The 25,445-nt window shown below is 32.0% G+C and overlaps 8 protein-coding genes and 1 long non-coding RNA gene across 18 annotated transcripts in view; 5 read left to right on the forward strand and 4 right to left on the reverse strand.

Moving 5' to 3' along the window:
* Positions 1-16,312, reverse strand: part of Kar (monocarboxylate transporter 10-like protein kar) — a 195,950-nt gene extending 179,638 nt beyond the window's left edge. The window contains exon 1 of the mRNA XM_072016789.1: positions 16,225-16,312. The gene's annotated coding sequence lies outside the window, so the exon portion shown is untranslated. The remainder of the gene's footprint in view (positions 1-16,224) is intronic.
* On the forward strand, positions 684-6,705 carry Impl2 (Ecdysone-inducible gene L2). 3 transcript variants are annotated; one of them, XM_072016802.1, is made up of 7 exons: positions 684-818; positions 4,164-4,364; positions 4,649-4,710; positions 4,779-4,863; positions 4,953-5,142; positions 5,544-5,857; positions 5,978-6,705. In XM_072016802.1, the coding sequence occupies exons 1-7, from the start codon at positions 816-818 to the stop codon at positions 6,008-6,010; spliced, it is 888 nt and encodes a 295-aa protein (XP_071872903.1). In that variant the 5' UTR covers positions 684-815; the 3' UTR covers positions 6,011-6,705. The 3 variants fall into 3 exon arrangements, with proteins under 3 accessions (XP_071872903.1, XP_071872904.1, XP_071872902.1); XM_072016803.1 differs by lacking the exon at positions 684-818 and adding an exon at positions 1,625-1,786; XM_072016801.1 differs by lacking the exon at positions 684-818 and adding an exon at positions 3,201-3,383.
* Rpe (ribulose-phosphate 3-epimerase) lies at positions 6,837-8,027 on the forward strand. Its single transcript, XM_072016804.1, has 4 exons — positions 6,837-7,161; positions 7,272-7,379; positions 7,460-7,681; positions 7,759-8,027. The coding sequence occupies exons 1-4, from the start codon at positions 6,925-6,927 to the stop codon at positions 7,867-7,869; spliced, it is 678 nt and encodes a 225-aa protein (XP_071872905.1). The 5' UTR covers positions 6,837-6,924; the 3' UTR covers positions 7,870-8,027.
* LOC139994292 (putative methyltransferase C9orf114 homolog) lies at positions 7,671-9,176 on the reverse strand. The gene has a single exon (XM_072016798.1). It carries the CDS (start codon positions 9,174-9,176, stop codon positions 8,040-8,042), a length of 1,137 nt encoding a protein of 378 aa, XP_071872899.1. The 3' UTR covers positions 7,671-8,039.
* Positions 9,309-11,757, forward strand: Taf13 (TATA-box binding protein associated factor 13). Of its 4 annotated transcripts, XM_072016810.1 has the most exons (5): positions 9,309-9,408; positions 9,619-9,856; positions 9,958-10,059; positions 11,300-11,352; positions 11,438-11,757. In XM_072016810.1, the coding sequence occupies exons 1-4, from the start codon at positions 9,382-9,384 to the stop codon at positions 11,302-11,304; spliced, it is 372 nt and encodes a 123-aa protein (XP_071872911.1). In that variant the 5' UTR covers positions 9,309-9,381; the 3' UTR covers positions 11,305-11,352; positions 11,438-11,757. The 4 variants fall into 4 exon arrangements, 3 of the variants coding, with proteins under 3 accessions (XP_071872911.1, XP_071872909.1, XP_071872908.1); XR_011801600.1 differs by having other exon boundaries at positions 9,958-11,352; XM_072016808.1 differs by having other exon boundaries at positions 11,300-11,757.
* Positions 10,767-13,460, reverse strand: Ppox (protoporphyrinogen oxidase). The gene is made up of 2 exons (XM_072016794.1): positions 11,763-13,460; positions 10,767-11,584 (listed from the first exon to the last, which is right to left on the reverse strand). The coding sequence occupies exons 1-2, from the start codon at positions 12,891-12,893 to the stop codon at positions 11,252-11,254; spliced, it is 1,464 nt and encodes a 487-aa protein (XP_071872895.1). The 5' UTR covers positions 12,894-13,460; the 3' UTR covers positions 10,767-11,251.
* Positions 13,566-16,219, forward strand: Ipp (inositol polyphosphate 1-phosphatase). 2 transcript variants are annotated; one of them, XM_072016800.1, is made up of 5 exons: positions 13,566-13,809; positions 13,915-14,152; positions 14,324-14,594; positions 14,975-15,143; positions 15,216-16,219. In XM_072016800.1, exons 2-5 carry the CDS (start codon positions 13,940-13,942, stop codon positions 15,658-15,660), a joined length of 1,098 nt encoding a protein of 365 aa, XP_071872901.1. In that variant the 5' UTR covers positions 13,566-13,809; positions 13,915-13,939; the 3' UTR covers positions 15,661-16,219. The 2 variants fall into 2 exon arrangements, with proteins under 2 accessions (XP_071872901.1, XP_071872900.1); XM_072016799.1 differs by having other exon boundaries at positions 13,567-13,809; positions 13,907-14,152.
* A 612-nt stretch (positions 16,313-16,924) lies between the features above and the next one.
* LOC139994300 (uncharacterized) lies at positions 16,925-18,598 on the forward strand. 3 transcript variants are annotated; one of them, XR_011801602.1, is made up of 2 exons: positions 16,925-17,268; positions 17,480-18,598. It is a non-coding gene; the product is annotated as an uncharacterized lncRNA (long non-coding RNA). The 3 variants fall into 3 exon arrangements; XR_011801603.1 differs by having other exon boundaries at positions 17,486-18,598; XR_011801604.1 differs by having other exon boundaries at positions 17,530-18,598.
* The window catches only part of LOC139994291 (RYamide receptor), a 46,990-nt gene continuing 40,133 nt past the window's right edge, over positions 18,589-25,445 (reverse strand). For both annotated transcript variants that reach the window (XM_072016795.1, XM_072016796.1), the window contains exons 5-7: positions 20,677-20,745; positions 19,884-20,127; positions 18,589-19,314 (exon numbers count right to left, since the gene is read on the reverse strand). In XM_072016795.1, the coding sequence (XP_071872896.1) occupies positions 19,115-19,314; positions 19,884-20,127; positions 20,677-20,745 (513 nt within the window). In that variant the 3' untranslated portion in view covers positions 18,589-19,114. The remainder of the gene's footprint in view (positions 19,315-19,883; positions 20,128-20,676; positions 20,746-25,445) is intronic.

Genomic DNA, 25,445 nt, shown 5'->3' on the forward strand with positions numbered 1-25,445 from the left:
CTGAAATCATATAATCTTGTAAAATTAAAAATAAATTTATAAACTTATGAATGAGAAAATAAAAAAGATGTTCAAAGCTAATTATTAGCAATGTTACAAACACATAAAATAAAAACTAACTTATTCTTTTATGTAAATAAGTAAACCCATTAGTAAAAGTTCAGAAGTCGCTTAACCACTTGGAAAAGAAGCAGATGATTTAGAGCCTACAATCCATCGGAAATAAGTCATTGGCGTCGACAATTCAATAAGATCAATTCGTTTTACGATATTCTATCAATTAATCAGAGACCCATACAATTATTCGTCATGGCTCATTCACAGCAGTTCACGTGTTTTAACATTAACTCTAGATCCCGACAAATTAAAGGGTACCCGTACAAAAGTTTCGATAGTCTTTCGTACCGTTTGGATCCGACCGAGAAGAAGCTAGTTGGGGGTAATTATGAGCGTCTCATTCTTGATACGATCAGTTTCAATAAAAGTAATTATCGCAGTGGCCGTTTCGAAGTAAAAATCGATGATGAGCATAGATGAGGGTGGAAGTAAATTGTACGACTATTACCTACGCGTGGACAAACGAGACGCGCGGGTAATGAATTCAATTGTTTGACATGTTCGTACCCTCCCTACTCTTCGCTGTCTCGTCCAATCAGGTATAAGCGAGGGCGTCCATTGCCATATTCGAAATATATAAATGTGTCAATATCTGTTCCACTAGGCTCAGTCAGTATTTTTATTCGTCGCTGCCAAACTGTCCATTAAATAGTAAACCTTGAATCGTTTTCGAACTTCAAGAGAAAGTTAACGAAGTAATGGTAAGTTTGACTTTTCTGTCAACGTGGATCCTCGATCGGTCAGTTTTATAGCCACCTTTTTACCCTCTTTTACGCTGTTTCGCGCCGTTACACGAGTGATAGACTACTATGAAAGTAGAAATTATCGACTAGTTTCTCGGACTGTCAGTGAACCGTAGTTAATGCTAACACTTCTTGTCAGATTATAATAATTTATCTTTACCAGTTCCTTTGTACGTTGCTTATTCTTTTTTGAAGAGGAAAGAGAAATTCTTTGGTGAAATCTGATAATCATTTAGGCTTATTCTTTCATTTCTTTCTATTTTTTGTTTAAGAACATGACTTGAATGAACACGATATACCTTGAAGAGAGGACAAAGGAATGCAACAGAGCGAAAGAGAATTCTCCTTGCCTTCTGTTTCTTCCTTTTTTACTTTTTGGACAAGACAATTTTTTTTTTTTTTTTTTTTTGGGGGGGGGGACAATTTTATAAATATATAGAAAAAGAAAAACGATATAAACTGGAAGAAAAGAATTTCTTCCTTTTTCATTTGATTTTATTTTCTTTTCTTTTTTTCTAAGTATGTAACATATTCTTATGCATATAATTAAATATAATGCATATAATATAATAAACAGACAGGAACAAAATAGGAGAAAAGGATGAAAGTTTTTATTCATTTCGTGATTGATATTTCACACTGCATATTTTCTTATCGCAGTTTACGGGCTAGCTAATATCATATCTAGATTACGATACGTTAAAGGGCTCTGCGGAAAGAGGGCGCGAGATAGGGAAGATGCGAAGATTGTATAAGAAGTTGCATCATTCGGTTCGAAACCTCCTCCCGTGATGTGCGCTCCTAGAAAGCATCTCCGGCGCGAGTATCTTTATCAAAAGTTCTATCTCATAGCAGTACCAGATTCGATATTCTTACGGACTTTATCTACCTGTGACAATTATCCGTCGTGATTCACAAGTTCCAAGGTAAGAAAAAGGAAAGACATTTTTTAAACAGAATACACATATATATCGATTTAAAAATTTCCAAGCTTAGACCACGTGTAAATAGATTCTATGTAAAAATGTGAGAAGTACGAGATACATGTAGATAAACTTTATATAAATAGGACAGATAACTGTAAGGCAAATTCTTATAGAAAAGAAGATTTCTGATTAAAATATAGATTTTACAGTTTATATTTCTCAGTCCCTTGAAAGTAGATAACACATGGACAACTGAATTCTATTTTTAGTTACATATATCTTAATAAGCAAATTTTCCAACAACTTTCCCAATTTTTAGTAGAACAGTCTATTTTATGCTTTTCTCCGCATCAAATTATTTGACACTTTTCGACTAATTTCATCATGACGTTTTCGAGGAAACTTAAAGATGTCTAAATACTGGCTGATGATAACATCATCTACCTGTGGTCATATCAGTTTTTGATTACACTCCAACAACGTTACCTATATATATATATATATATATATATATATCGTAATTTTCAACCGCAGAATTACACTAACGCAAAGTAACTAATTGTTTTCATCATACAATCGAGTCTGAACTAAATATGAATTTAACTTACAATTTTCGATTATTATCAACTTTTTTCAAAATTTCAAATTACTTTAACATACAATCAATCGCACGAAGTAAAGCATTCATAACATTAAATCCTATTTTCAAAAACATAAAACATTGAAATGTTCAATTATTCATATTTTAAGATATATTCTTTTCTTTGCTTCGATATAATCACGTTTAATCAATGTGTATTCATTAAATATTTCGAATAACGTTGTTTATATAATATTCGTAACATTTTCTGCCTAAATAACTAATTATGGTCTAGATAAGTTAAATAGTCGTTTTCATAACCGGTTAAATATAATGTATATGGATCTGCTGCCCATTGAAACATCGAAGAAATTAAGTACCGATCCTCATTACGAAACTATAAAACCGTCGTAAACCTCGGAAGTTTTAGCCACTTTTAACTCTTCTCGGGACACGCTGCATGCAAGTGTTTCCAGTGAAAGAAGAAGGAGAAAAAATAAAATAAAAAAGAGAGACACACACGCTCACGCACATACCACGTCGCACCGTATCGTCTCCAGATTCTCCCTTATTTTTTTGCACCGCATGTGTGTTCATTAACGCTCGCGCGAATTCATTTCCAAACATCTTGTCTTGTTAACAGCCGAGTTACTTAATCTTCTTTAAACGGTACGCGTGACCTTCCTTCTTCCTCTCACAGACTCTCTGACTGAGTGACTGAGAGGAAGAAAAAGGGGAGAAACGCGGGACGAGAACACCAAAGATAAAATGATGCGGTAGCATCTAAATTTTGTTCGTGAACTTCGTGAGAACAACGTTCCGCCGAGGGAACGCCTCAAAGTCACGGTAAACGACGCGGCCAGCACGTACACGCCTCTAAAATCCTAACCGAACGTGTCGAAGTGGAGGAACCGTGAGAGATACAGATTTAAGTCGAAGCGAGAGATGTCATTCGGAAACCGTGCATTCCTCGTGCGACACGTTGTCGGTCTACCATCAGAAGGATACGCGGCCAAGGTATCGAGCGTCTCGTCTTGTCTATATCACGATAATAAAATACGGTAGATAAGGAAATCTCTTTAATTTGGTGATTTCGATGCTCACGTTAACAAGCAGGCAATGTGACCGATCCGAGCGAACGGTTCCTCCGGCTGTATCATAAATTTCATGTTAGTTTCAACACGAGATTGTTTCAAAATTGTCGCCACGTGATCCGTCATTATCTGTACATCGTTAGAGATATCTATTCGTACGACTACAATAGCAAGGACATCGAACGAGTTGAAAAAGAACCTTATGGAAGAGAAAGTGTGTTAAAACGATAAAGGATTAATCATAATATTATTAACTCGTTATCAGCGAAATTATTAAACGAAACTAGCTAGTATTAATACGGTGCTATAAAGAGGAAAGCAGGAAAAAAGAAAGAATGGAATGTGTATTCTGGTTGTTATCGGAGATATTTAATTATCGTCGCGTCCTCAAGAGTTTAATTTCATCGTTGCCAATTGTGTTTATTCGTATCCTCGAAGGAAGGTCGAATGAATCGATATTATAAATCGCGCACCTAACCCGACAATTAAATCCGCATTGTTATATTCAATCGGTCCAATTTCTGCGAAAGGAGCATGACGTTAGTGTTCTTCGGCTTCATTCTGATTCAATCATTGCACAATGTCCTTTCACATTCATCAAATTAGTTTCTTTCATGTAACATCGTTAGCCGGTAACATTGCCGATCATAATTGCCAATGATATATCGACTTTGCCTTTCACGGCCTCATTTTATGCTTTCAGATGCGATCTTGTTCAATACTGATTAATCTCGTTTGCGTTATCACCGTATCGTATACGGTTTCGGGACACCCTTTTTCATTCCTGCCACGGCATGCTGTTGAACGAGCTGCCGAACGTAAAGGCATAAACAGGCAAATGATAGAGCACAATTCCAATTTCCTAACACCATTGTCGGAATATGGGACACGAACTGAATCGAAGGTAACGTAAACATAATTCATTAATTTCCCTAGTATCTTGAGAAAAATAAATAAACTTTCACGAATTTAGGAAACGGGTCAAACCTGGGCAAAAAAAGAATTTGCAATAAGTATGATCACTCGACGCTGAATGTAATGAATATAAGATGAAATTTAAATTGTTGATCTATAAAAATTTAACTTTGAAAATATATTTGCGAAAAATGGGATTTTTTGTCCTAGGGATTAGGAAAATCTTAGTACAAATAAATTCCAATAGATAACATTCAACGTTTCGATTTTCAGCCTGTAGAGCCATGGACTAAAATCACTCAGAATCCAGTAAACGGCATTGAGACCATTGTGGGGTAAATATCACACATCGAAGAGAATAGATGCGTAAACCGATAATACTGTATTTCTTCTGTTATTACAGAAGCAAGGTGGAATTGGAATGCAAAGCTAGCGGCAGTCCTCCACCAGAAATTCTCTGGTTTACAGGAAGCGGTAGTAACGAACAAGTGAGTAGTTCGGTCAAACACGATTCTTATATCATACGATCAAGAGGAAAGAAGAGAATATTAATTTCCGATATTGTCTTTTGTGATAGCTGACCGAATATGTGAAAGCCAGTACGCATTCCTTGTACGATCCATCCGAAGAGTGGAAAGGAGTGGCCAGAATTAATTCGAAACTCGTGATAGAATGCGTTACTCCGGATGATGCTGGATTGATCTACTGTGCGTCGGTTTCTGCGAGAGAGGTGAAGATCTCCACTCCTACGGTGCTGCTGGTTAACAGTAAGTGGAATACAATTAACAATTAACTGTCAATCATCTGGAACTACATTAACATGAAGCTTTGACCAACTGTCACGCAAGCCTCTTATCTTTCATAATACATTCGTATATTTCACTAATGAGTGATTCATGAAACTCTTCGCTCTTTCTCTTCGCTCTTTCCCATGCATTATTTCGTCAATTGAATTCGACATCAGATAGTTTGTCATTTTTTATATGATTATAATAATAAAACGATTTGATTTTCGTCAAGTGCAAACGTCGATTTAGTCGCATCAACTAATTTTTCAGATTTCTAATTATAAATTGTGATGCGAATACTCAGCTGTAACATTCCAACACTGACGAAATCTCGAGCAGTTCGAGACATAAAAATTTCTTATTCAACGATTTCTTTACAGACGAAGGTGGTGCCAGTAACTGCAGTTCTGAAAGCGACCCAGTAATTACTCTTTACTCGCCTACTCTGGTAGCCACTATTGGAGCAACAGTTGTGTTACCTTGCAGAGCAAGTGGAAAACCAACACCACAAATCACTTGGGTGGATAACTACAATATACCTCTAAGTCTGTCAACTAACTTGCGACACAGAGTATTGGACAACGGTGACCTAATAATAGAAGAACTTTTATGGGAAGACATGGGTGGCTACACTTGCCAAGCCAAGTCTGAAAATCGTCAACAAGTCATCAGCACGTTCCTCTATCCTTTGCGTGTAAGTTTCTGTAATTTTACCTAAATTTGATGATTTAGTATTTGGCTCGATTGATGACACAGAAAAAGTACTTTAAATTTAGTTAAAGTAATTTAAATATATTCCGATTTTATTTTTCAGCCCGAAAAGGAAGTGGCTCGAACAGTCAACTAAACAATTATTGAAAAACGAACCCAATCAATCCGATCTCCGGCTATCATTGTATTGTATGACATGCCACAGTCTTCTCGCGCTAAATTTCGGTGTTCGTTAGCGTTCAAATGGTATTGTTTTTTCAGTATAAGCACTATATATAGGATTATACATATTATGGTACTGAAGACATGACAATGCGTTTAAGAATCAACAACGCTACATTTAGTTAATATTGATTAAAATGCAGTCACTATTTTACTTAAAGTTTTATAATAGATTTTAAGGTGCCAAAGAGTTTTTGTATTTGATTATGATAATGATGTTAGCAATTTTAAAATAGCGATCTTTTTTAAGCTATTGCAATATTTAATTATTGTTTATACTGCGACGGCGTTTCGTATAATTTAAATGAATTATTTATTTATTATATATGTACATTGGAAGTCGAGTCAATAGGCAAGCATAACGAAAGATACTTTGATTAAAGCGAAGATTAATTGCTAAATTCTAGAAAACTCGATGGAAAGGAAACGATGGCCGATCATTTGACATCGATTCTTATTTCGCTTACTGCATACTTATTAGTATTAATTAGTAATTTTTACTTGTTTTTATTATTTTAGTTACTTATTCGTATGAAATTATTATAATCTATTGTCTATTGTGAACTGCTATATTTTTATGTATAAATAAGTGTATTTCATTTCGTACAATGTTTATAAATATGTGTTATATTTATTTTTCCTCACCTAACTTTCCTCGATTGAGTTAGACTTTTATATGTATGTTCAATTCGTTACATTTCTTAACTAATACAACGAATCTAAGAAGAAAAAAATGACCTTGTATGAAAGGTCATTAGTCCAGTCGATAATACTATATTGTTATAACTGAAGACACGTGTCACTTGTTCGTAGCAATTTAATTAAAAAATGGCAAAAAAATTGACTGCAAAGATTGGACCTTCGATTCTAAACGCTGATTTGTCACAACTTTCAGAGGAATCACAAAAATTAATTAATAATGGTGCTGATTATTTACATTTAGATGTTATGGATGGACATTTTGTACCTAACCTTACTTTTGGTCACCCATTAGTAAAGTGTCTTCGAAATAAAGTAACAGATGTCTTTTTTGAAACGCATATGATGGTTTCTGATCCCAACCTGGTATATTTTACCTTGCTTTTTCTTTAATTTAAATTTTCAGTTGTATATCATTTCTATTTACACTTTATTTGAAGAAATGTTATCTATAAATTGAACACTTTTCACCTTAGTGGATAGAGCCAATGGCTGATGCTGGTGTCAACCAATATACGTTTCATGTTGAAGCAGTAAACAATGTTCCACTACTTTGCAGAAAAGTAAGAGAAGTAGGAATGAAAGTACGTACCTCATATTTTAAATGAAATCAAACCTGCTTGGTTAAAACTTGTATTAAATACATTGTTTCTTTAAATGAAAGGTTGGGGTAGCACTTAAACCACAGACTCCAGTAAATGTAGTTGCAGAATATGTTGAATTAGCAGATATGGTATTAATTATGACTGTAGAACCAGGCTTTGGTGGTCAAAAATTTATGGAGCCAATGATGAAAAAGGTATCATGGCTTAGGAAAAATTATCCTACATTGGACATAGAAGTTGATGGGGGTGTTGGACCAGAAACTATTGATACATGTGCAAAGGTATGTATTTAAATGTAGTAGATATATATTTTAACATATAATATAACAAAAAGAACATTATATATATTCTTTTTTAGGCTGGTGCAAACATGATTGTTTCTGGAACAGCTATCATAGGTTCTTCTGATCAAGCCAAAGTTATCAAAACTCTAAGAGACTCAGTAAATTGTGCATTGCAAAATAATTGAAAATAAGAAGGGAAGGAAAGTATCTTTTCTACATATAAGATTGATATGTTGTACTTATATGTTACAAATTTTGTAAATGTAAAATTGTTGACAATTTTTTACAAAAATAAGAAGGCAAATTATTATTATCTTTTTTTGTGTCATTACAGTCACTTATATTCACTGATAGTTCACATATTTGTAAAACTGTTAAACTGAGGATTTGGCGATAAAGGGACTTTAGGAAGTAATTTTGCTCTTAATTCTGCTAAAGTGATTAGAATAGCTTCTTCTGTCCTAATAGTTCTTGATCCTTGTTGAGGACAAGTATTTAAGTAGTGATCAAACACCAAAGAAGCATCATCCACATTCAAATTAGGGTCATTGTCTACTGCTGTTTCCAATCCACACAATCCTCCAAATATGATTAAAGCATGATGATATTTAATACTTTTTGATTCCACATCATCAATAGAATTTCCTTTATCTGAAGTACCGATGGTCAAATCGTATCCATTCTTATAAGGACATTGAGTTAACACCTCTGTAAGATTATTAGCTAATCTCACAGTATATCCCCAATATATTCCAGTATCTGATCTGGGAACATCAGGTGGAACAATGAGGCCTTTTATTTTTTTTGGATTTGGTTGGTCTTTGGGTATCTTCACTGTAACCCTTAATCCATCCGTTAATACTTTATCCACAGAAACATCATTTAATAATCCTACATTAACATGAGAACCTTTGCCAGATTTAACTGGCTTATTTGTAACTACTCCTTCTCTATACAAAGATATATCTTGCTGACGTAAGTGGTGTGGAGCATCCAAAGGATTTAATACTCCAGCATACTGCAAATCTTTATGAATCGGAAAGAAATACTTCCTTAAATATTGTGGACATTCAAGATACTGCAATATTCTAGCTAATTGCAAACATCCAACTCGTCTTTCACCTAATAATTCGTCATTTCTTATTTTCTTCTTTTCACTTTCAGTTATCTCTCCTTTATCGTCAAAAACGACGATTTCGTTTATTTTATAAATACATGCGGCACGTGCTATTTGTCCTGCCAAATATGTTCGCAATTCTGGTGACTGAGCATTGTCTAAAATTGAACCAGGAACTGCGATACTCAAAGTCGAAATGTCCTTTTTTTCAAAATGCCTTTCAACGGGTTTAGCCACTTCGTTCTGTAATTCTTTTTTAGTTTCTTCTTTCTTAAGCCTTTTTGCTAACCTCTCTTCCTTCCATTTCTTTCGTTGTTCTTTGTATAAACGATTGGTTTCCTTCCAAGTTTTCGATGTAGGAATTACTGGTGGCATAATTTTTTAATTTTTTCAAACTCTTTCTTTAAACTTTAAGATATTTAATATTTACCACAATTATCTTCCAGAAAAATTCACAGATATAAAACCGTTAAACGCTACATTTGGTGTGAACGTGACAGGCAGTGTTTTTGTTTGTACATATCTTTTCATTGAGTAAGAGAATTCTCGAACTTTTGCTAAATTTGTGCAATTATATCAAATGGCCACGGAAGAAGGTTTCGAACAGGTTCTTATGAAATTCGATTTTATAAAATTTTGTCTTATGATAGTTAATTTAATAAAACGAGATATTTAATATTACTTCTAAGGCGAAATGTCTAACCTTAATTATGTTTATCTCAGACATGTTTAAAATTAGTTTAATAAGCATGTGTCTTTGAAATTAATAAACAAGATTATTCATGAAAATTATATGAAAAAGATTGTGTTTTCACAGTTCGAAGATGAAGAGGCAGAAATTCCGATTGGCGGGACTTTACCCGGTGGTAGGAAACGATTATTTTCGAAAGAATTACGGTGTATGATGTATGGTTTTGGCGATGATCAAAATCCTTATACAGAAAGTGTAGATCTGTTAGAAGATCTTGTTATTGAATTTATTACCGAAATGACACATAGAGCTATGGAAATTGGTCGTACCGGTCGTGTGCAAGTAGAGGATATCGTATTTTTAGGTAGTAATAAAATATGTATATTGATTTGTGCATGTCTTATAAATTATTATCTTTCCATAAATTTGAAATTGGCTTGTTAAATTAAAAATTTTATTTTACAGTTAGGAAAGACCCAAGGAAATATGCAAGAGTTAAAGATCTCCTAACAATGAATGAAGAATTAAAGAAAGCTAGAAAAGCATTCGATGAAGTTAAATATGCAGGTACTGTTAGTCAGTAAATTTAATTTGTCAATATCAAAGCATATAACAAAATACTTTTATTCTGCCTGAATTTATTATTTTATTAGAGAATCATATATTATTATATATATTATATATATATACATATCATATATATATATATTATATTTATATATTTTTTTTTATAAAAAGTTTTTTTGTAAAAAAAAGAACAGTTATTTTCATAATTTTGAGAAAGCTCAGATAGAGTTTGAACATAAATGATCTAAGTACTGCATTATAGTAGTTGCACAGTTTTTACAAGAACGGAATGCTACATGCTTGTGTGCTGCATTTTTATGATACTTCATGCTTGCTTATCTACATAATTGGAAAATTATGGTATACTTAAGATTGCTTAAATGTTTTTGTTACATAAAAAGAAATATGCATAAACATATATATTTGGGGGTTTCTGTAAGTATTAGGTCGTCCGAAAAGTTCCTTTTGCTCTATAAGGAAATAGTGGATGCACAACATATTCTGTTTTATATTATTGTATCAAATTACGTATGATCCATTCTGTTTCATCAAAATAAAGATCACAATGTTTGACAGATTAGATTTTATGTTAGTATAAAGATGCATCGTTGTAAAAGACGTGTCTGTAAAAGAAAGACACTTTCCAGACAACCTAATAGTAATACTTAGATCTATTATAAAATATGATAATTATCATATGAGTGCTATTTCTTTTTTTATGTAGTCTTAGTAGTATTGTATATGTAAAATAGAGTATAAAACAGAAATCTATATTTGTACTAAATGTTCTATATTTTATTTCATGCACAATATATATATATATATTTTACACTTTTATAATAAAAAGTATTTTATACATATGTTTTATTTTAATAGCTACAAAATCTTTTCACAGCTCTAGTGTAATAAAATGCTGGTTTGGAATAATTATTTTATGTCCTATTTAATTTTTATACTTTCATTCATTCTTCAATTTTTATATTATAATATCTCTCTTAATTTTTGTATTATTTCTATTTTATTGTGTAAATTGCTCTGTTTATTTTCATTAAGCAGCATGAACAATGCATGTTTTTAGTTCAACTTAAATTACAGTTTATTTTTTAGAAAATTATTTTGGCTTAATTTCTTGCATGTATATATATTGTTTCATTTTTAAATCAAGGAAATTGATTGATTAAATTTCATAAAGCTATATCATACACTGATTGATACTAGAAACAGCTTCTTTTGCTGACAGAATAACATGAGAGACTCCTACACCGTGATACGAAGAGCCACACAACGCTAAAGGTATTTTATGCGCGGAGATGTAATCGTGGATGCGAGTTAAGCGTTGTGCGTGACCTATTATATATTGTGGAATACAATCTTTCAGAATGGAAACATTACATGCCTTGGGATCTTCATTAATGCATAAAAGTTTGTTTGCATATTTAACTGCTACCGTTTTTAAATGTTCTTCAGATGAGCATCTACCAAAGTATTTTTCAAACCATGCCCCACCCATCATTACTGTCAGTACCTGGATTTGAAAACAAAAATTGTATATATTGAATAAGAAATGTTTCTAGTCCATTATATATTTGTGAAAGATTATTTAAAAGTCAAACATCATTTTATGTCACTGCAAAATTACTTTATAAAAATTTATAATAAAAAAACATTAAGCTGGTGTAATAAATATTTATATTTATACATACTGTCATTTTGGAATTTTGAGGAAGGGCACATGAATCAAATATTATACCCAAAATTGGAATTTCTTCTTTTGGTGGAATGAGAACCCCAAAGGCATTTATTGGTAAAACATTTTCAGAAAACTGGAGATTAACTACAGCTATTGTTACTGTAGGTATACTATATAATTCTTTAGACAGTTCTGGGTGTTGCTTTTGAATTAAATTAGCTAAACTTTTAGCAGGTAAACTTGATATAATACGAGAATATTTTTCAACTTTTCCATTTACAATTAATTCTACACAATCTTCATTAAATATTATTTGTTCACAGTTATGTTTCATTTTTATATTCACTCCACGTTTAGTAATATTTTCAGCCAGTGTTTGAGGCAATTGTTCGAAACCTCCTTCTAGTCCCCATGTACTCCATAATTCTCTTTTAGCTTTCTGTACTAAAAGCGAAGATATATTATTTGATTTTACTATTTTTTGAGTCTCATGTGTGTTTTCCAATGTAACTTCTTTTTTTTCTTTTTTATTTAATATATCTGAAAATTTTTTCTGTACAAGACCCATAAATACAGAACCATATTTTTGTTCAGTTTCAAATATATCTGTTATAAAAGATTTTGCACTTAATTGATGTATGTCACCACCACAAATTCCACATAATATTGGTGCAACCATCTTTTCAGATACATCTTTGCCAAATCTTCTTTCTATAAAATTATATATGCTTTCATCATCTTTAAGAACTTTTGCTGCTTTAAAATCATTCCACAGAAGCCTAATTAAAGAATGATTTAACAGCGTATTTTTTGTTATAATTCCTTTTAGGGAATTAGGTAAACAATGCAATACGTTGTCTGCATAAATATATCGATTTTTAGCAGCAGGATGTTCAGCTTTAATGGGAATGACTTTAGATGATAATTTCAATTCTTCTATTAATTTCAATAAATCATGTGAGTTAGCTCTAATAACTCGTGGACCTGTTTCAAAGATTGTTCCATCAGGTTGTTTTACAGAACGTATCCAACCACCTACACGATTTGAAACTTCTAATATAACTGATGGAGCCAGTTTTGGATTTTCAAGAGCATAATATGCAGCTGATAAACCTGATATACCACCACCTAGTATAGCTGTCATGTTCAATTACATAAATATTCAAATGTATTAATGAATATTAAATTTATTTTGGATAAAATATGTGCACAAATTAATATATTCGTATTATACTGTTTAAAATAAATTAAATAATACTTATGTTTGTCCTTTTCTGCTATTGAAATGAATTATTCTTTGTTCAATTCTATAGTAATTTTATATTATGTGTACTACACTAATTCCACCTTCTTTTCATTAAGTCAATAATTTAAAAAGAAACTTTTAAAAAATCAAATAATTGAATAATTATAAATGCACTGTCAACGTTATGTAAATTTTATTGTTTCACAAGCTAATTATATTAGTGCATTTCATGCTTAAGAAAGGTTATATGTATTGTTTGAATCATTGTATGTTATGTACGCATATGAAATAAAAATTCAATGTGTAAGAGTGGCACTTTCTAGTTGGAAATAAACATCAATGTAAACAAATTTCTTAATTTTTTGTTTTTATTGAATCGTATATTATTGTTTTATATCTACTTCTTTAATTGCTCGAATGATTATAAGCAATATGATAACCAAATATTTTAGAAATATTGATTTAACATTAATTAAAATTTGATCAAATAATATGATGACAAATTTATTTATCATCATATAATAATCGTCATATAATAATTTGTATTAAACACGTTTAATTAACTATCTTATTTTGATGAGGCTATACTGAATTGATTAGTATAAAAATGGAAATTTCCGCTTGCGTCATTGAAATCATAATGCATGAATGACTATTTTAATATTCAGATATTCTGAGCTTGAATTGCAAACGCATTTATATTACTTGTTACGTTTTCATGCTACATCTGCTGTATCAATAATCTGCGATTATATAATAGAATTTGCACGGGTTCCCGCCAAACCATTCTTTAACAGATTCGGTGCAAAAAAACGTATGTATTTCATATTTTGAAAAATATTGTCTATAAACTTTTAATACTTAGTGCTTATTTAAAAATTCAACTTTTTAACAAGTCATTAATTTTATAGTTATTAAGATTTGGAATATCATTAACTGTTACAATGAAAGACGGAAGCAGATTGTTGTCTATTCTTCTGAAAGCTTCAGAGAAAGCAGCAAATATTGCAAGAGCTTGCAGGCATAATGATGCTTTATTTAAATTACTTGTACAAGAAAAATCAGAGGAAGAAAAGAATCCACGTTTCTTCCAAGATTTCAAAACCTTAGCAGATGTTCTTATTCAAGAAACGATCAAACATGACATAGGATTAGAGGTAAATTACTAGTATATATATAGTTTATTGTTTTGTTTAGAAACACCCACATATAAACGATGACTGAAAACATATGTATAATTGGTATAGAACAACTATATCAATATATTATATTAGATATATCTTTCCAAAAAGAAGAATATAAAACAAAGGTTACTTATAGAAAATTAGTTTCCAGAACTGGCTAAGGTAGTGCAAGGAGAGGAAACTAATACATTCAGCAATGCCATGGGTGAATCTATAGTGGTTGAAGTATGTCCGACTGTTGAAGAAACCACTGAACTATTAGCCAAAGTGATGGGTAGTGATATTGCAACTGCTGAATTATTAGCCACTGAAGTTCATAAGGATGTCCAATTTTTAGATATTCCAATGGTAGTAGAACTACCTTCTGATTTTGATATTGATATTTATGATCTTGGTATATGGATAGATCCAATTGGTAAGAAACATAACAGTATAATTTAAATGCTCTAAAATAAAGATTTACTATATATGTAACAGATATAAAATAATATTAATACTGCTATTCTTATTAAAACGATGTCTGGGAAATTTATATGGTAAATATCTTCATTTTCATATAATTTATTCTTTATTGTTTTAAGTACTAGTATTATCCAAAGTAGCTTCAAATTTTGCTATTTCTCTGTATCTATATTTCTCTTTTTATTTTATTTTTTGTTATGTATATTTTCATTCTACTTTATTATAATACATACTAATGGTATTCTGTCATGTTGTATGAGTATGTTAAATTCTCTATTTTTTTTTTTAGTTTAATAAAGCATGCCTGAGGGGCAATTCATGGAACTTTTGTAGATTCAACTGCTGATTATATAAATGGGAGTGAAAAGGTGGATGAAGTCACTGGCGTACATATGAGTGGTTTACGATGTGTCACTGTCTTGATTGGAGTATTCTTGAAAAGCACAGGCATACCAATTGTGGGAGTAATTAATCAGCCTTTTTATACAAATGTGGATTTACGGTAAATGGAACAAAATTTAATTTATACTTGTACAATATCAATAGTCAATGAGTTTCACACTTCATTTCATAGATGGAAAGGCAATTGCTACTGGGGATTTATGGAAAAAGATGTTGGAACATGTTCTATAGTGAAAGAAACTACCAACAAAAAAATAATTGTTTTGAGTAGAGTTGAGGATGAAAGTGTGAAATCTAAACTTTTAGGTGCTGGTTTCACTTTAGTGGAAGCAGCTGGGGCTGGTTATAAAATATTAAGCGTTGCCCTTGGGCAAGTTGATGCTTATATTTTATCTAAAGGATCTACATATAAGTGGGATACTTGTGGCCCACAAGCTCTTCTACGTTCTTTAGATGGTGGTATTATTGAATTCCAAAGTTTTATAAGTAATCCTGATTCTGACTATATGGATGTGAAATATTTACCGATGTCTACCAATTTGTCGAATAGCAATGGTTTGATAGCATACCGAAACTTTGAAATTTTGCAAACATTAAAGTCAATTTTATGCAAATAATGGTATTATGTTATGTACTTATTTTATTTATTGAGTGCTAATGATACGTATATATACATATATATATATATATATTTGAAAGTACTTTAGAAAGGATTTAATCCATGTTGCATTTATTAAATGCAATTTTATTTATTTAATATTAATTTTATTTTTTTAACTTTTTAATTATCCGGTAACAAATGTTCATTGTATTCGATATATATTTTATTATTAATTTAATTTAATTTAATTTTTAATAGTACTTCTACAAATCAATCATGCCTCTATGGTGTGTATGTAGGCTAATTCTAGTAGAAGTTATGTTTTTGCTTTTATGCAAATATATATTTTAGTTTAAATTTAATGAATACAATTTTAAGCAAAAATTTTAGAAATTGGAATTTGTATCGAGTATATGGAATATTTTTAAATTTATCTGATTTTTTGCATATTAAGTATTTATCATTTTTAAATATGGCTAATGTTGTTATTTAAAATCGTAAATGTTAAATTATATAAAATGTTAAAGAATGTTATATAATATCACAACTAAATAATAAAAATGGTTTATGTTTCACTTACGATTTTTTATCCTGCATCCTATTACGTTGTAATATTCCAGCTTTCACATATTTCTTCAAATATAACACTAAGCACTCACGATTAAATATATGTATAACTCACTCGCGTTCATCGGAAATTTCAATATTTTAAACGTTTAAACGCATTTTACTTGCTTCGATAGTTTCAATATATATTTGTCCGTAACTAACTTCACACAAATCATTTAAAATTCGTTACGAATTTTTATAATAGGCACTGTCGCGTAGTTATTAATAAAAAAATTACGATTTATAGCTTAAATTTTTCAATTTCACGAATTATTAAAGAAATACGTATTTTTTTAAATAACATTGTGTCTAATGAATTAAAATCTTTTCAAATTTGCAATTCGCTCTCGAAGAAGATTGGAGAGTTTTCATGTCCTTTGCAATTTGCTACGGCGGATGCAGGAATTACATGTATCCTGTGTTTATATGCATGACAGTCGTATACACAGGTCTGAAAACTCCTGTGGAGAGGGTAAGACTTTCAAATTGGCCGCTATCATAGCGCCTCAATGTATTTGTTAGGATTTATACGAAGATTCCCGTTTTTCATTACAATTATGATTATAATATATTCGTTTTAATTATAATTATGCTGTATTGTTGCGATATCAACGTACCACGTTGTGCTTTAAATTAAAACTTCTTTCTGTTAAAAAAAAGCATCGTTCCAAGTCGACTTCTTTTGTTTTTTCGCAGGATTCTTTGGCAAGCCACCGCAGCTACACTGCAGTTTACTAACCGAGCGTATATGCATGGATTTACCGACATAATCCAATAATATCGTAGGTTGCACACACAAGATCGCGCTGCGCAACGAATTCTAACAAAATAGATGCAGCTACTTTACCATTTACTGTGGACAAAGTGACCAACATTGTCCGCCCCACGGTTGTATTAAACAGGTCTGGAAATTCTCGTGGTGCTCCGTATGAAAGCCCAGCGACTGTGACCGTAATCTGCAACATCGCAGAATGCACAACTGTAATGGAATAGCCTACAATTATAGAAAATCAAGGTAATGCTTCTAGTTATCCACAAATGCAAACGTAGTATTTAAAGATTTAGTAAACAGTCACTTCAAGTATTGATCTACACTCATGGATCCAAGTCTGAAAACAATTTATCAGTTGGAGCATGTGTTATTTCACAGATGAACTACAGTATTAAAGCTTTCCTGCCGAAAATAGCTTCAGTCTTCATGGTAGAATGCGCGGCGGTCGAATTAGCCGTAGGATTTATCAACACAGATTCACCAAACTATATCTGATTTGTGCAGATTCGCAGAACATTTTACAGAGTCTAAAAATCTACTCCCTTAAAACCGCGATAAATTAGCACAATTTGAACATAAAAAATGTATCGTCATACACGAGGATTGAAGATAACGAAATATAGAAGACAGCGGTTGAAAGTACAAATAACCAACCTCCTCCAGTCTCTCGATCAGATTGTTGGCAAGCCCCCAAACGAATGACAATATGAGTCGACAGAGGCAGAGCAGGCCAAGCAGAACTTGACATTCAGCCTGTTCAGACTTGATCTGATTCAGGATGCAGCTTGTAAATCTTGTAATTGCGAGCACAACTATCAAGATCTGGATCATGTATTACGGCAATATCCCTAACACTCAAATTACTATACTCCATCAGCAAGCTGCTAAAGAGTTCAAGAATTAAAGAATTGAAGATTATTGGCAACTTCATAAACAAGCCATCTCTTAAGGAACAACATAAAGGAACAGAGGTACAAATGAAAGAATGATTAGAAGTTAAGAGACTGAAATTATATACATAACTTTTGTTTTTTTTTCTCAAATATCTCTTCTTTATTTTTATATAGTTTATATATATATTTTTTTTTCTTATATTACCGGTTGTATATAAGCATATATAAAAATGTACATATAATTATACTTAGAATAAAAATTAATGTTTAAGCAATGTAACAATGTGCAATCTCTAAATAGAAATAACGTATAGATAGTATACAGATTTCAAAGGCTTAAAAAAAAATTCTAAGGAAGTAGAAAAGGAAAAACGAAGAAAATGTTTCACATATTTGTAATATGTTAGAAATCTCTTTTTGTTTAACAGTTTTTGTTTACAATATGGTACAACTCTGAATCTAAATTAGTGAACCTTCGTCAATGTTATATTGCTATTTACACGAATAGATAGACAAAATATGTTAAATTGTACTATTTTAGTTTTTGAGTTCTACTTAATATTTTATTCAATTTTTAATATATCATTATTTCATCAATCGAACAAACCTAATTTTGTTGCAAAAAGGACGAAATATTATAACTAAATAAAACATAAATATATATATGTATAGAACTCTCATCTACCTATATTATTTTTCTTTTACATACTTTGTATAAAAAAGCTTAGAATCGTAGGTGGCAACCACTGTGACTTCTTAAGAATTGGGGAGAAATTATTCGCCAGACCTGGGCAGTTTAATAAGAAAGCACCCGTCCGGCAAGTGTTCGATCGAATTCGGGTCTAGCAATATGATTGGCCGAATATTTTTTGGCCTACGAATATTAAGTACGAAAAGGACGAAACTTATGATAGTATGTATGTTAATTGAAAATATTCTTCTCTTAAATCCACCCAAACCCATGTTACGCTCATTTTATGGTTTCTCACAAATCGCCATTATATTTATAGTCACAAATTTCTCTGCAGAACTTATTCAACTTTTTCGTTGAAATTCTTCCAACACTTTCTTATACATATTACCTACTCCTTTCCTTATAAACATTTGCATCATTTAAGTATTCTTGTATTGTACTTTCTATTTCCATATTTATTCATTTAACACGGAATCACATGTAATTTAATTAAAAAGTCCTTTTACAGTTGTTCTTCTGTGTGGGATTCGAGATAAACGAGTTGTCGTTGTAATGGTTGATTCGCTGGTCGAAACGAGTCATTCCGGATGCTGGCACTTCTTGCGGGTGCAGTATGGTTTCCGTTTGTTTTGCGGCGGACACTGATGTAGGTTGTGCATGTGTTCATACGTCGCAAAACAGAATGGCCCGAATCATTGATACCTGCAATTCGAAAAACCATATTTTTAGTAAAACGTATGGTTAAATACATTGGTCTCCCTGCATTAAAATTAAATGAAAAAAGCAAACCGATTCAACAAATAGTTTCTAAAATAAAAATTCTTAGATGTAGCCCGCTTTCACGTAAAGTGGCAAAAATCGTAGAATTCGAAGATTCGTATTTCTTAAATAAACTCGAAACCAGCAAAATGATGACACAAACGCTCCCCAATTTTACATCGAATTCATTATATTTCACATCAAAAGGAATCTCTGGTGTCAACATTAAAAAATTGTCAACTTGATATGGAATGAATCGTGAATATTAGAAGTCTAATATTGATTACTTACACATTACATACTAAAGAATATTTTATTTCTAACGTTTTATATTAATTAAGACAGCTAAGGAATTATTTAAAATTTTCATCGAATTTTTAAAAAATAAACTAAATAAATGCACTTATTAAAAATGTATCTTACTCAGACAAGGTTGTTACACTTCCATAAAATTCATACTATTCGAAATATTTTATCTGACCTTTTGTAAAGTTTGATATTGCGATATGCACCTGTTAAGGGAATACCCATTGTACTAGCATTATAGTTATCACGTTGTCTCTCTCTACGAAGCATTCGATGTGCACCAGGCAAATGTCCGATCGCAGTTACGAAACCAGTCCGAAATCTCGCGTTCATCCAGCAATAAATTACTGGATTGTAACAGGAGTGTGACATGGCTAGCCAATGGAGAACCATCCATACGAACGGAAGTCCAGCCCAACTTTCCAGAGTCTCGTTATTATCCATTAGTAGCTAAAAATTTGATAATGCCGCTCTACTTAAATATATCTTCTTAATGGAATTTAATTATCTCGCTTAAGTATGAATCTATAGTGTATATCACGTTACTACAGTAGAAACTCCGTTTATATGAACCTGTCGGGGGACAAGTTGGTTCATATAACCAAGTCGTTCATATAACAGGAATCCATTTATTTCTCTCTGCTACCTATGATTTTTCGTTCAATTAAGAGGGGTTCACGTTCATATAAGAGGATTCCACGGAATATTTTCTCTTAAGTATGTAATAATGTTGCAAATTTGTAGCCACTGCAGAGCGTGAGAGTATGTCACATAACGCGTTCCTCCACTATTTACATCTTACTGTTAGACGTTCATATAAGTGGGTCGACGCTCCGCAGTAGTAGTTTAAATAATAATAGGAGCTGAGCTAAAGTTCATTTAATCGTATATTACTTCATATAAATGAAATTCATATAAACGCAGTTCCAGTGTATATTGCCGTAGAAAAAAATTTACTAGGGTTCAGTTATTAGGGTTTATTGGATCTTTGTCACTTACGTTTAATATATTGAGTGGAAGCCAACAAATAGTGAACACTATTACGACCGTTACCATCATTTTAATCATCTAAAACAAATGTAAAATATACAATTATGATTATTTTCTTATAATAGAAAATAGATAAGTTTCTGCTCAAATCTATTATTTTTTTCGATAGACCTTCATTTAGGAAAAATATTTTTTACAAAGATCTATGGTAAACATATCGTTTAAAAATTTCATTAAACGATAGGAACTTAGGGAACGATTAAAATAGAAGGTTTAGAGAAATAGAAGTGTTAACGCACTTGTTACACAGTAGTCTTTTTTGTGAATTTTATGATATTTCTTCGTGTTAATAGGCAGTGGATATATTGGTTAAATTATGAGAGTAACACGTAGCTAGCCAGAATTTAATCAGGACACACTCGTAAATCACGCGCGGCAATTATTTTTTCTTAGGCTAGAGATATCGTTAATTTTCATAGTCTGTCCAGTGCTGGTTTATTTCACTGTGCTGTAGCTAGTAAATACGAATGGCGTTATACATTATTACAAACAACATCGTTTTCTCTATCATGATCGCAACTGTGAATTACGATTCAATTTATTTTGATTTCTTTTACAGTCCAGTTATTTTGAAAATTGAAAATGGAACTTCATTTTCAAGCTTTATACATGATTAGGAAACTTAATTAAATAAGAAAAAATGAAAGAGAAAGTAAAAGACAAGAACTAAAGAGAACGTTATATCAGTAAAATATTTATAGATTTACCATCTGACAGGAAATCAAATTATTTATTTATTTATTAAACTTAGAAAGTTTTATTATTCTAGTATATTTATATTGCAAATAGCAAAGTTATGAAAAATTAATTTTTTCGTACGTATAGTCGTAAAATCTGAGAACTTTATGTTCTTCTTTTTTTAGTATTATCGAGTATATGTATATATCATATAAAACTCAATGTCAGCTGATATATATATAGTTTCTATTTTCCAGCGAATTCCAATAATGTGATTCTTTCCTACGTTACAGACATCCAAAATTGCTGTCACTATTTTTCCACCTAGAGACAGAATTATCAAACGAGATATTATGTTCTTTTTCCTTGTTCATTTCTATAGATAAGACTTGCAGCACACCCAAACCAGCTGGTTGCTGAAACAAATAAAACCAAAATAGAAAGAAGACTGAAGAGGAAGCATCCCGCAGACCTCGAAATAGAGATGCAATAGGAAACCTAGAAGATGGAACCCCGCTGGGGGTAACCATCCACATGCTATATTTTATTCTTTTATTCTCTAAGCTATAATATTTTACCAAATGTCCTTCTGGACAAATTGTAAAAATTTAAACAAATAATCAATAAAAAAAAAAAAAAAAAAATTTCTATAGATAAAATTCTTAAGAAACAGGTGTGTTAATCATCCCGTTGGTAAGTATGTACCTTGTGTTACGTCGGCCGACTCTCTACCGGGCATCACATCGCGGACGGGATGGCAACCAGATGTCCGCACATCCTTATTGCGTACCCTTAAGAATCTCAAGGACCGACCATAAATCTTAGAAAATTCTAGCTAAAGTCATTCAGATCGAACAAAGATCTTTTTACGAAAGCATTTTCTAAGGTCTCTGGTTTGTTTCTGGAAAACACTTGAAAGTTGGTTTTTCCACACGTGCGATGCTTCCTACCACAAACTTTCTATCGAGGGCGGCTAAGACCCCTCCTAGTCCACCAACAATCGTAACCAATAGAAACAATGTCTATTACCCTCACTTTCCTGGCCAAAAACTGTCATCAACAAATCCGATGATCCCGTGCGCTAGACACACCCTTTCCTGGCTCTCCTCTGACACAGCATCGTCACTTTCAGGGTAGTCCATTTTCGTCGTCAGAACAGTCAACAAGGCTACCACGGTTCTACCCTTAAATCAGTCCGTTCGTAAAGTCTAACTAACTCATCGAGAGATATCGTCATATTTCTGTAACGCATTAACTGTACTCATCGTCAAATACTTGTCACGCTCATAATATTGTGTAATCTATTGTTGAATATATTCGTCATATTAACCTGTTAACACAATGTTGATTTCAATTAACCACCCCTGTTATCCTAATCGAAGCAAGGGAAACGACTCTTTCGCGGCGTCGATTAGCCGAATCGTAGCGAGAATTTACGCCTCTCGCCGACGCGTTTTTCTCGCGACCGCTCGTTTCTCTCCGCGGACGGTCGAAACACCTTGCATTCTTACATAATTTTGGTCGTTATGTTTGGTATTTGTATAACAAATATTTACGAATGTGGCAGGAGTATTATGACTTCTGGGTTTTCTAAATATTCGTTCTATATTTTTATTTGTGCCTCTTTTTTTTTTTCGTTTTTTTTTCATTTTCATATCTACATATACCACCATAAATATACCCATAGATATTTCTTTCTTCGGTACATTTAGCTTCATAAATACAGAGACAATCATATAAGGTAAACTGATACGAATAATGGGTGTTTACTTCATCATTCAAATATAATATTTATTCAATACTTTTGTTTTGTTACGTAATATGTGATTATATAGACACGAGTTAAATTACTAAATTATTCATCTCAGATTGTATATAATCTTCCCATTATAAAAGTTTCATCATCTTTCGAACATCCCTGGTTACTAAGTGGTAACATCGTTATTTGAATATTCGTTGTTGGACTACTGCATTTCGTAGCAATAAACACGTAAGTGTTAATCGTATTGCAAACATACTTTAAACTAATATCAATTCTATCAATGATAATTTTATATTTTCCCTAAACTTAAGAAATCTTATAGATTATATTTAGTACAAATTCTATAGAAAAATATGATTCATTGAAAAACAATGACCCAAAACAGGGTTGAAGAACATAATAATTTGCCAAAAAATTTAGCAACAATACATGCTGAAAATCTCAAATGTTTCAGTTGTCAAGTTGGGAATGTACTATTTTTCTGATTTTTCCTGCCCTTCATTTCCTTCTTCGTTCTTTTTCTGTTTATCTCATTGACATTTCAATCTCCGCTGCCGGTTTTTCAGATAAGGTCTTTGCTTTTCTCGTTCGAACACACCTCGATAAATACGAGCGTTTCTGTTATCGTGTTTATTGCTGATATTTCGCGCATTTCTACACGTCGCTTTTCATATCCTGACGTGACGATCTAGAAAAAAATCTGAGTAAAGGTTAGTCTTGTAAGAAGATTAGTGACGTAAATGCATTTAGATTTATCTAACTCGTTTATTTCTACAGATTCGTTATCACAGTCTTCTGTTAAGTTATATTGAAAATCTTCTTCCTGTTTCGCTTAATACAGGTAAAATTGTATTTTATTTCATCTAATTTAATATGGCAAGTCAGGGAATCGTATTCTCGATTCTATGCATTCGTTTTATTGAAACTTCTTAAAATGAAGTGAATTTTGTTGATCTTGAGGACTTTCTGCAGCAAGATAACTGAAACGTATGAAATATTCGTGTTAAACGTATGATACAAAGCATTATGTATTCCATTTGTGAAATATCACACTTTTTACAGCACATGTGTTTCTATAACGGCGGTGATGATTTAAAAGTGAGTTATTTATAATTTGCGGTACTGTATTTTATTAAAGGTATCCAGGTGTTTACGATGGTCTGTAAAGATCTTGATAAAGTTAGAAAAAAGTATGTTTCTACGGATGAATCGAATTCGATGGCGCAATGCTTAGATAATTTTGACGCAAATTTTACAGGCAAATTTGATAATCGAAACAACGGGCATAATAACTAGTTGCATAAGTGTTATCCTTGAAAGGTATGACATCATTCCAAAACAAAGATTTACGTGTATTTCATTGTAAATGCCGCAGCGTTTAACAAATTGGACTGTGTTACGTGTAAGCTAATGAGGTGTCTTTCAATGCGCTTTGTTATGAACAGTTTCTTTTTCCTTTTGATAAAAAAATCTACTCAAGGAATAATTATTCCATATCGATCTTCGTGCGCTTGTTTCCAAATGATACCCCGAGATCCGCTACGATTTCAATAAACCGAGTTTACCGGGGCTCTAAAGAACATTGCTAACGTTTCCTCAGTGAAAAGCACGGTTCATGAATTTTATAGGAAGAAGTATTACGATTCTCTATGTTTGAAACACACGAAGTGTATTCTCGCTATATGTTGTCGATGCTTAAGAGGCGGTTGCCATCAAAGAAAGACAATGAGAAAGAAGAAACAGAAACGGAAAATCTAAGCCGATTTAATTTTAACTTCAGGAAAGGACCTTACATTGCACGGCAAAGAAAATACTGCAATTTAATTTATTTAGATATCTCTAGAAAGATGTGACTAATTTTGAATCTTTTGAACCTCTTATGGGAAGAATTATTATATTGCGCAATGTTAAGAAATTGGACTAACAAAGATATACACATAAGAATATACTTTATGCGTATTGTTTTTTCTAAACAATGATTGTTACATCTAATGCTTTCTAGAATATGTTACTAGTTTTTTTAAGGTGAAACATTAGCATGCTCGAAATTTAAAAGCTTTTGTTACGTCACAGTAGATATCCATTTTCATTTTATCACATAGCTGTCCAAATTTTCGAGCGTATTTCACATTAAATTTGATTTTTAAAGGAAAGGAAATTTTAGGCATTCGAAGGAAGATTTGAATCGCAATTTCTCCAACCTGACACTGTTACTGGTGAGATGTATAGGCTGTAACATGAGATGTATGCGCAGCAAAATTTCCATAAATTCATCCCT

The sequence above is a fragment of the Bombus fervidus genome, chromosome 14, assembly GCF_041682495.2.
Source record: "Bombus fervidus isolate BK054 chromosome 14, iyBomFerv1, whole genome shotgun sequence".
Taxonomy (NCBI): Eukaryota; Metazoa; Arthropoda; class Insecta; order Hymenoptera; family Apidae; genus Bombus; species Bombus fervidus.

What these genes read in the sequence shown, in the direction of transcription:
- Impl2 (XM_072016801.1), top strand. Translation starts at nt 3,312, where the DNA reads ATGTCATTCGGAAACCGTGCATTCCTCGTGCGACACGTTGTCGGTCTA. An exon ending in GGACACGAACTGAATCGAAG is followed by an intron (nt 4,365 to 4,648) that starts GTAACGTAAACA and finishes TTCGATTTTCAG; the next exon opens with CCTGTAGAGCCATGGACTAA. An exon ending in TACGGTGCTGCTGGTTAACA is followed by an intron (nt 5,143 to 5,543) that starts GTAAGTGGAATA and finishes ATTTCTTTACAG; the next exon opens with ACGAAGGTGGTGCCAGTAAC.
- Rpe (XM_072016804.1), top strand. Translation starts at nt 6,925, where the DNA reads ATGGCAAAAAAATTGACTGCAAAGATTGGACCTTCGATTCTAAACGCT. An exon ending in TGGTTTCTGATCCCAACCTG is followed by an intron (nt 7,162 to 7,271) that starts GTATATTTTACC and finishes TTTTCACCTTAG; the next exon opens with TGGATAGAGCCAATGGCTGA. An exon ending in TAAGAGAAGTAGGAATGAAA is followed by an intron (nt 7,380 to 7,459) that starts GTACGTACCTCA and finishes TTTAAATGAAAG; the next exon opens with GTTGGGGTAGCACTTAAACC.
- LOC139994292 (XM_072016798.1), bottom strand. Translation starts at nt 9,176, where the DNA reads ATGCCACCAGTAATTCCTACATCGAAAACTTGGAAGGAAACCAATCGT.
- Taf13 (XM_072016807.1), top strand. Translation starts at nt 9,382, where the DNA reads ATGGCCACGGAAGAAGGTTTCGAACAG. An exon ending in CGGAAGAAGGTTTCGAACAG is followed by an intron (nt 9,409 to 9,618) that starts GTTCTTATGAAA and finishes GTGTTTTCACAG; the next exon opens with TTCGAAGATGAAGAGGCAGA. An exon ending in AGAGGATATCGTATTTTTAG is followed by an intron (nt 9,857 to 9,957) that starts GTAGTAATAAAA and finishes TTTATTTTACAG; the next exon opens with TTAGGAAAGACCCAAGGAAA.
- Ppox (XM_072016794.1), bottom strand. Translation starts at nt 12,893, where the DNA reads ATGACAGCTATACTAGGTGGTGGTATATCAGGTTTATCAGCTGCATAT. An exon ending in CTCAAAATTCCAAAATGACA is followed by an intron (nt 11,585 to 11,762) that starts GTATGTATAAAT and finishes TTTCAAATCCAG; the next exon opens with GTACTGACAGTAATGATGGG.
- Ipp (XM_072016800.1), top strand. Translation starts at nt 13,940, where the DNA reads ATGAAAGACGGAAGCAGATTGTTGTCTATTCTTCTGAAAGCTTCAGAG. An exon ending in AACATGACATAGGATTAGAG is followed by an intron (nt 14,153 to 14,323) that starts GTAAATTACTAG and finishes ATAGAAAATTAG; the next exon opens with TTTCCAGAACTGGCTAAGGT. An exon ending in TATATGGATAGATCCAATTG is followed by an intron (nt 14,595 to 14,974) that starts GTAAGAAACATA and finishes GAACTTTTGTAG; the next exon opens with ATTCAACTGCTGATTATATA.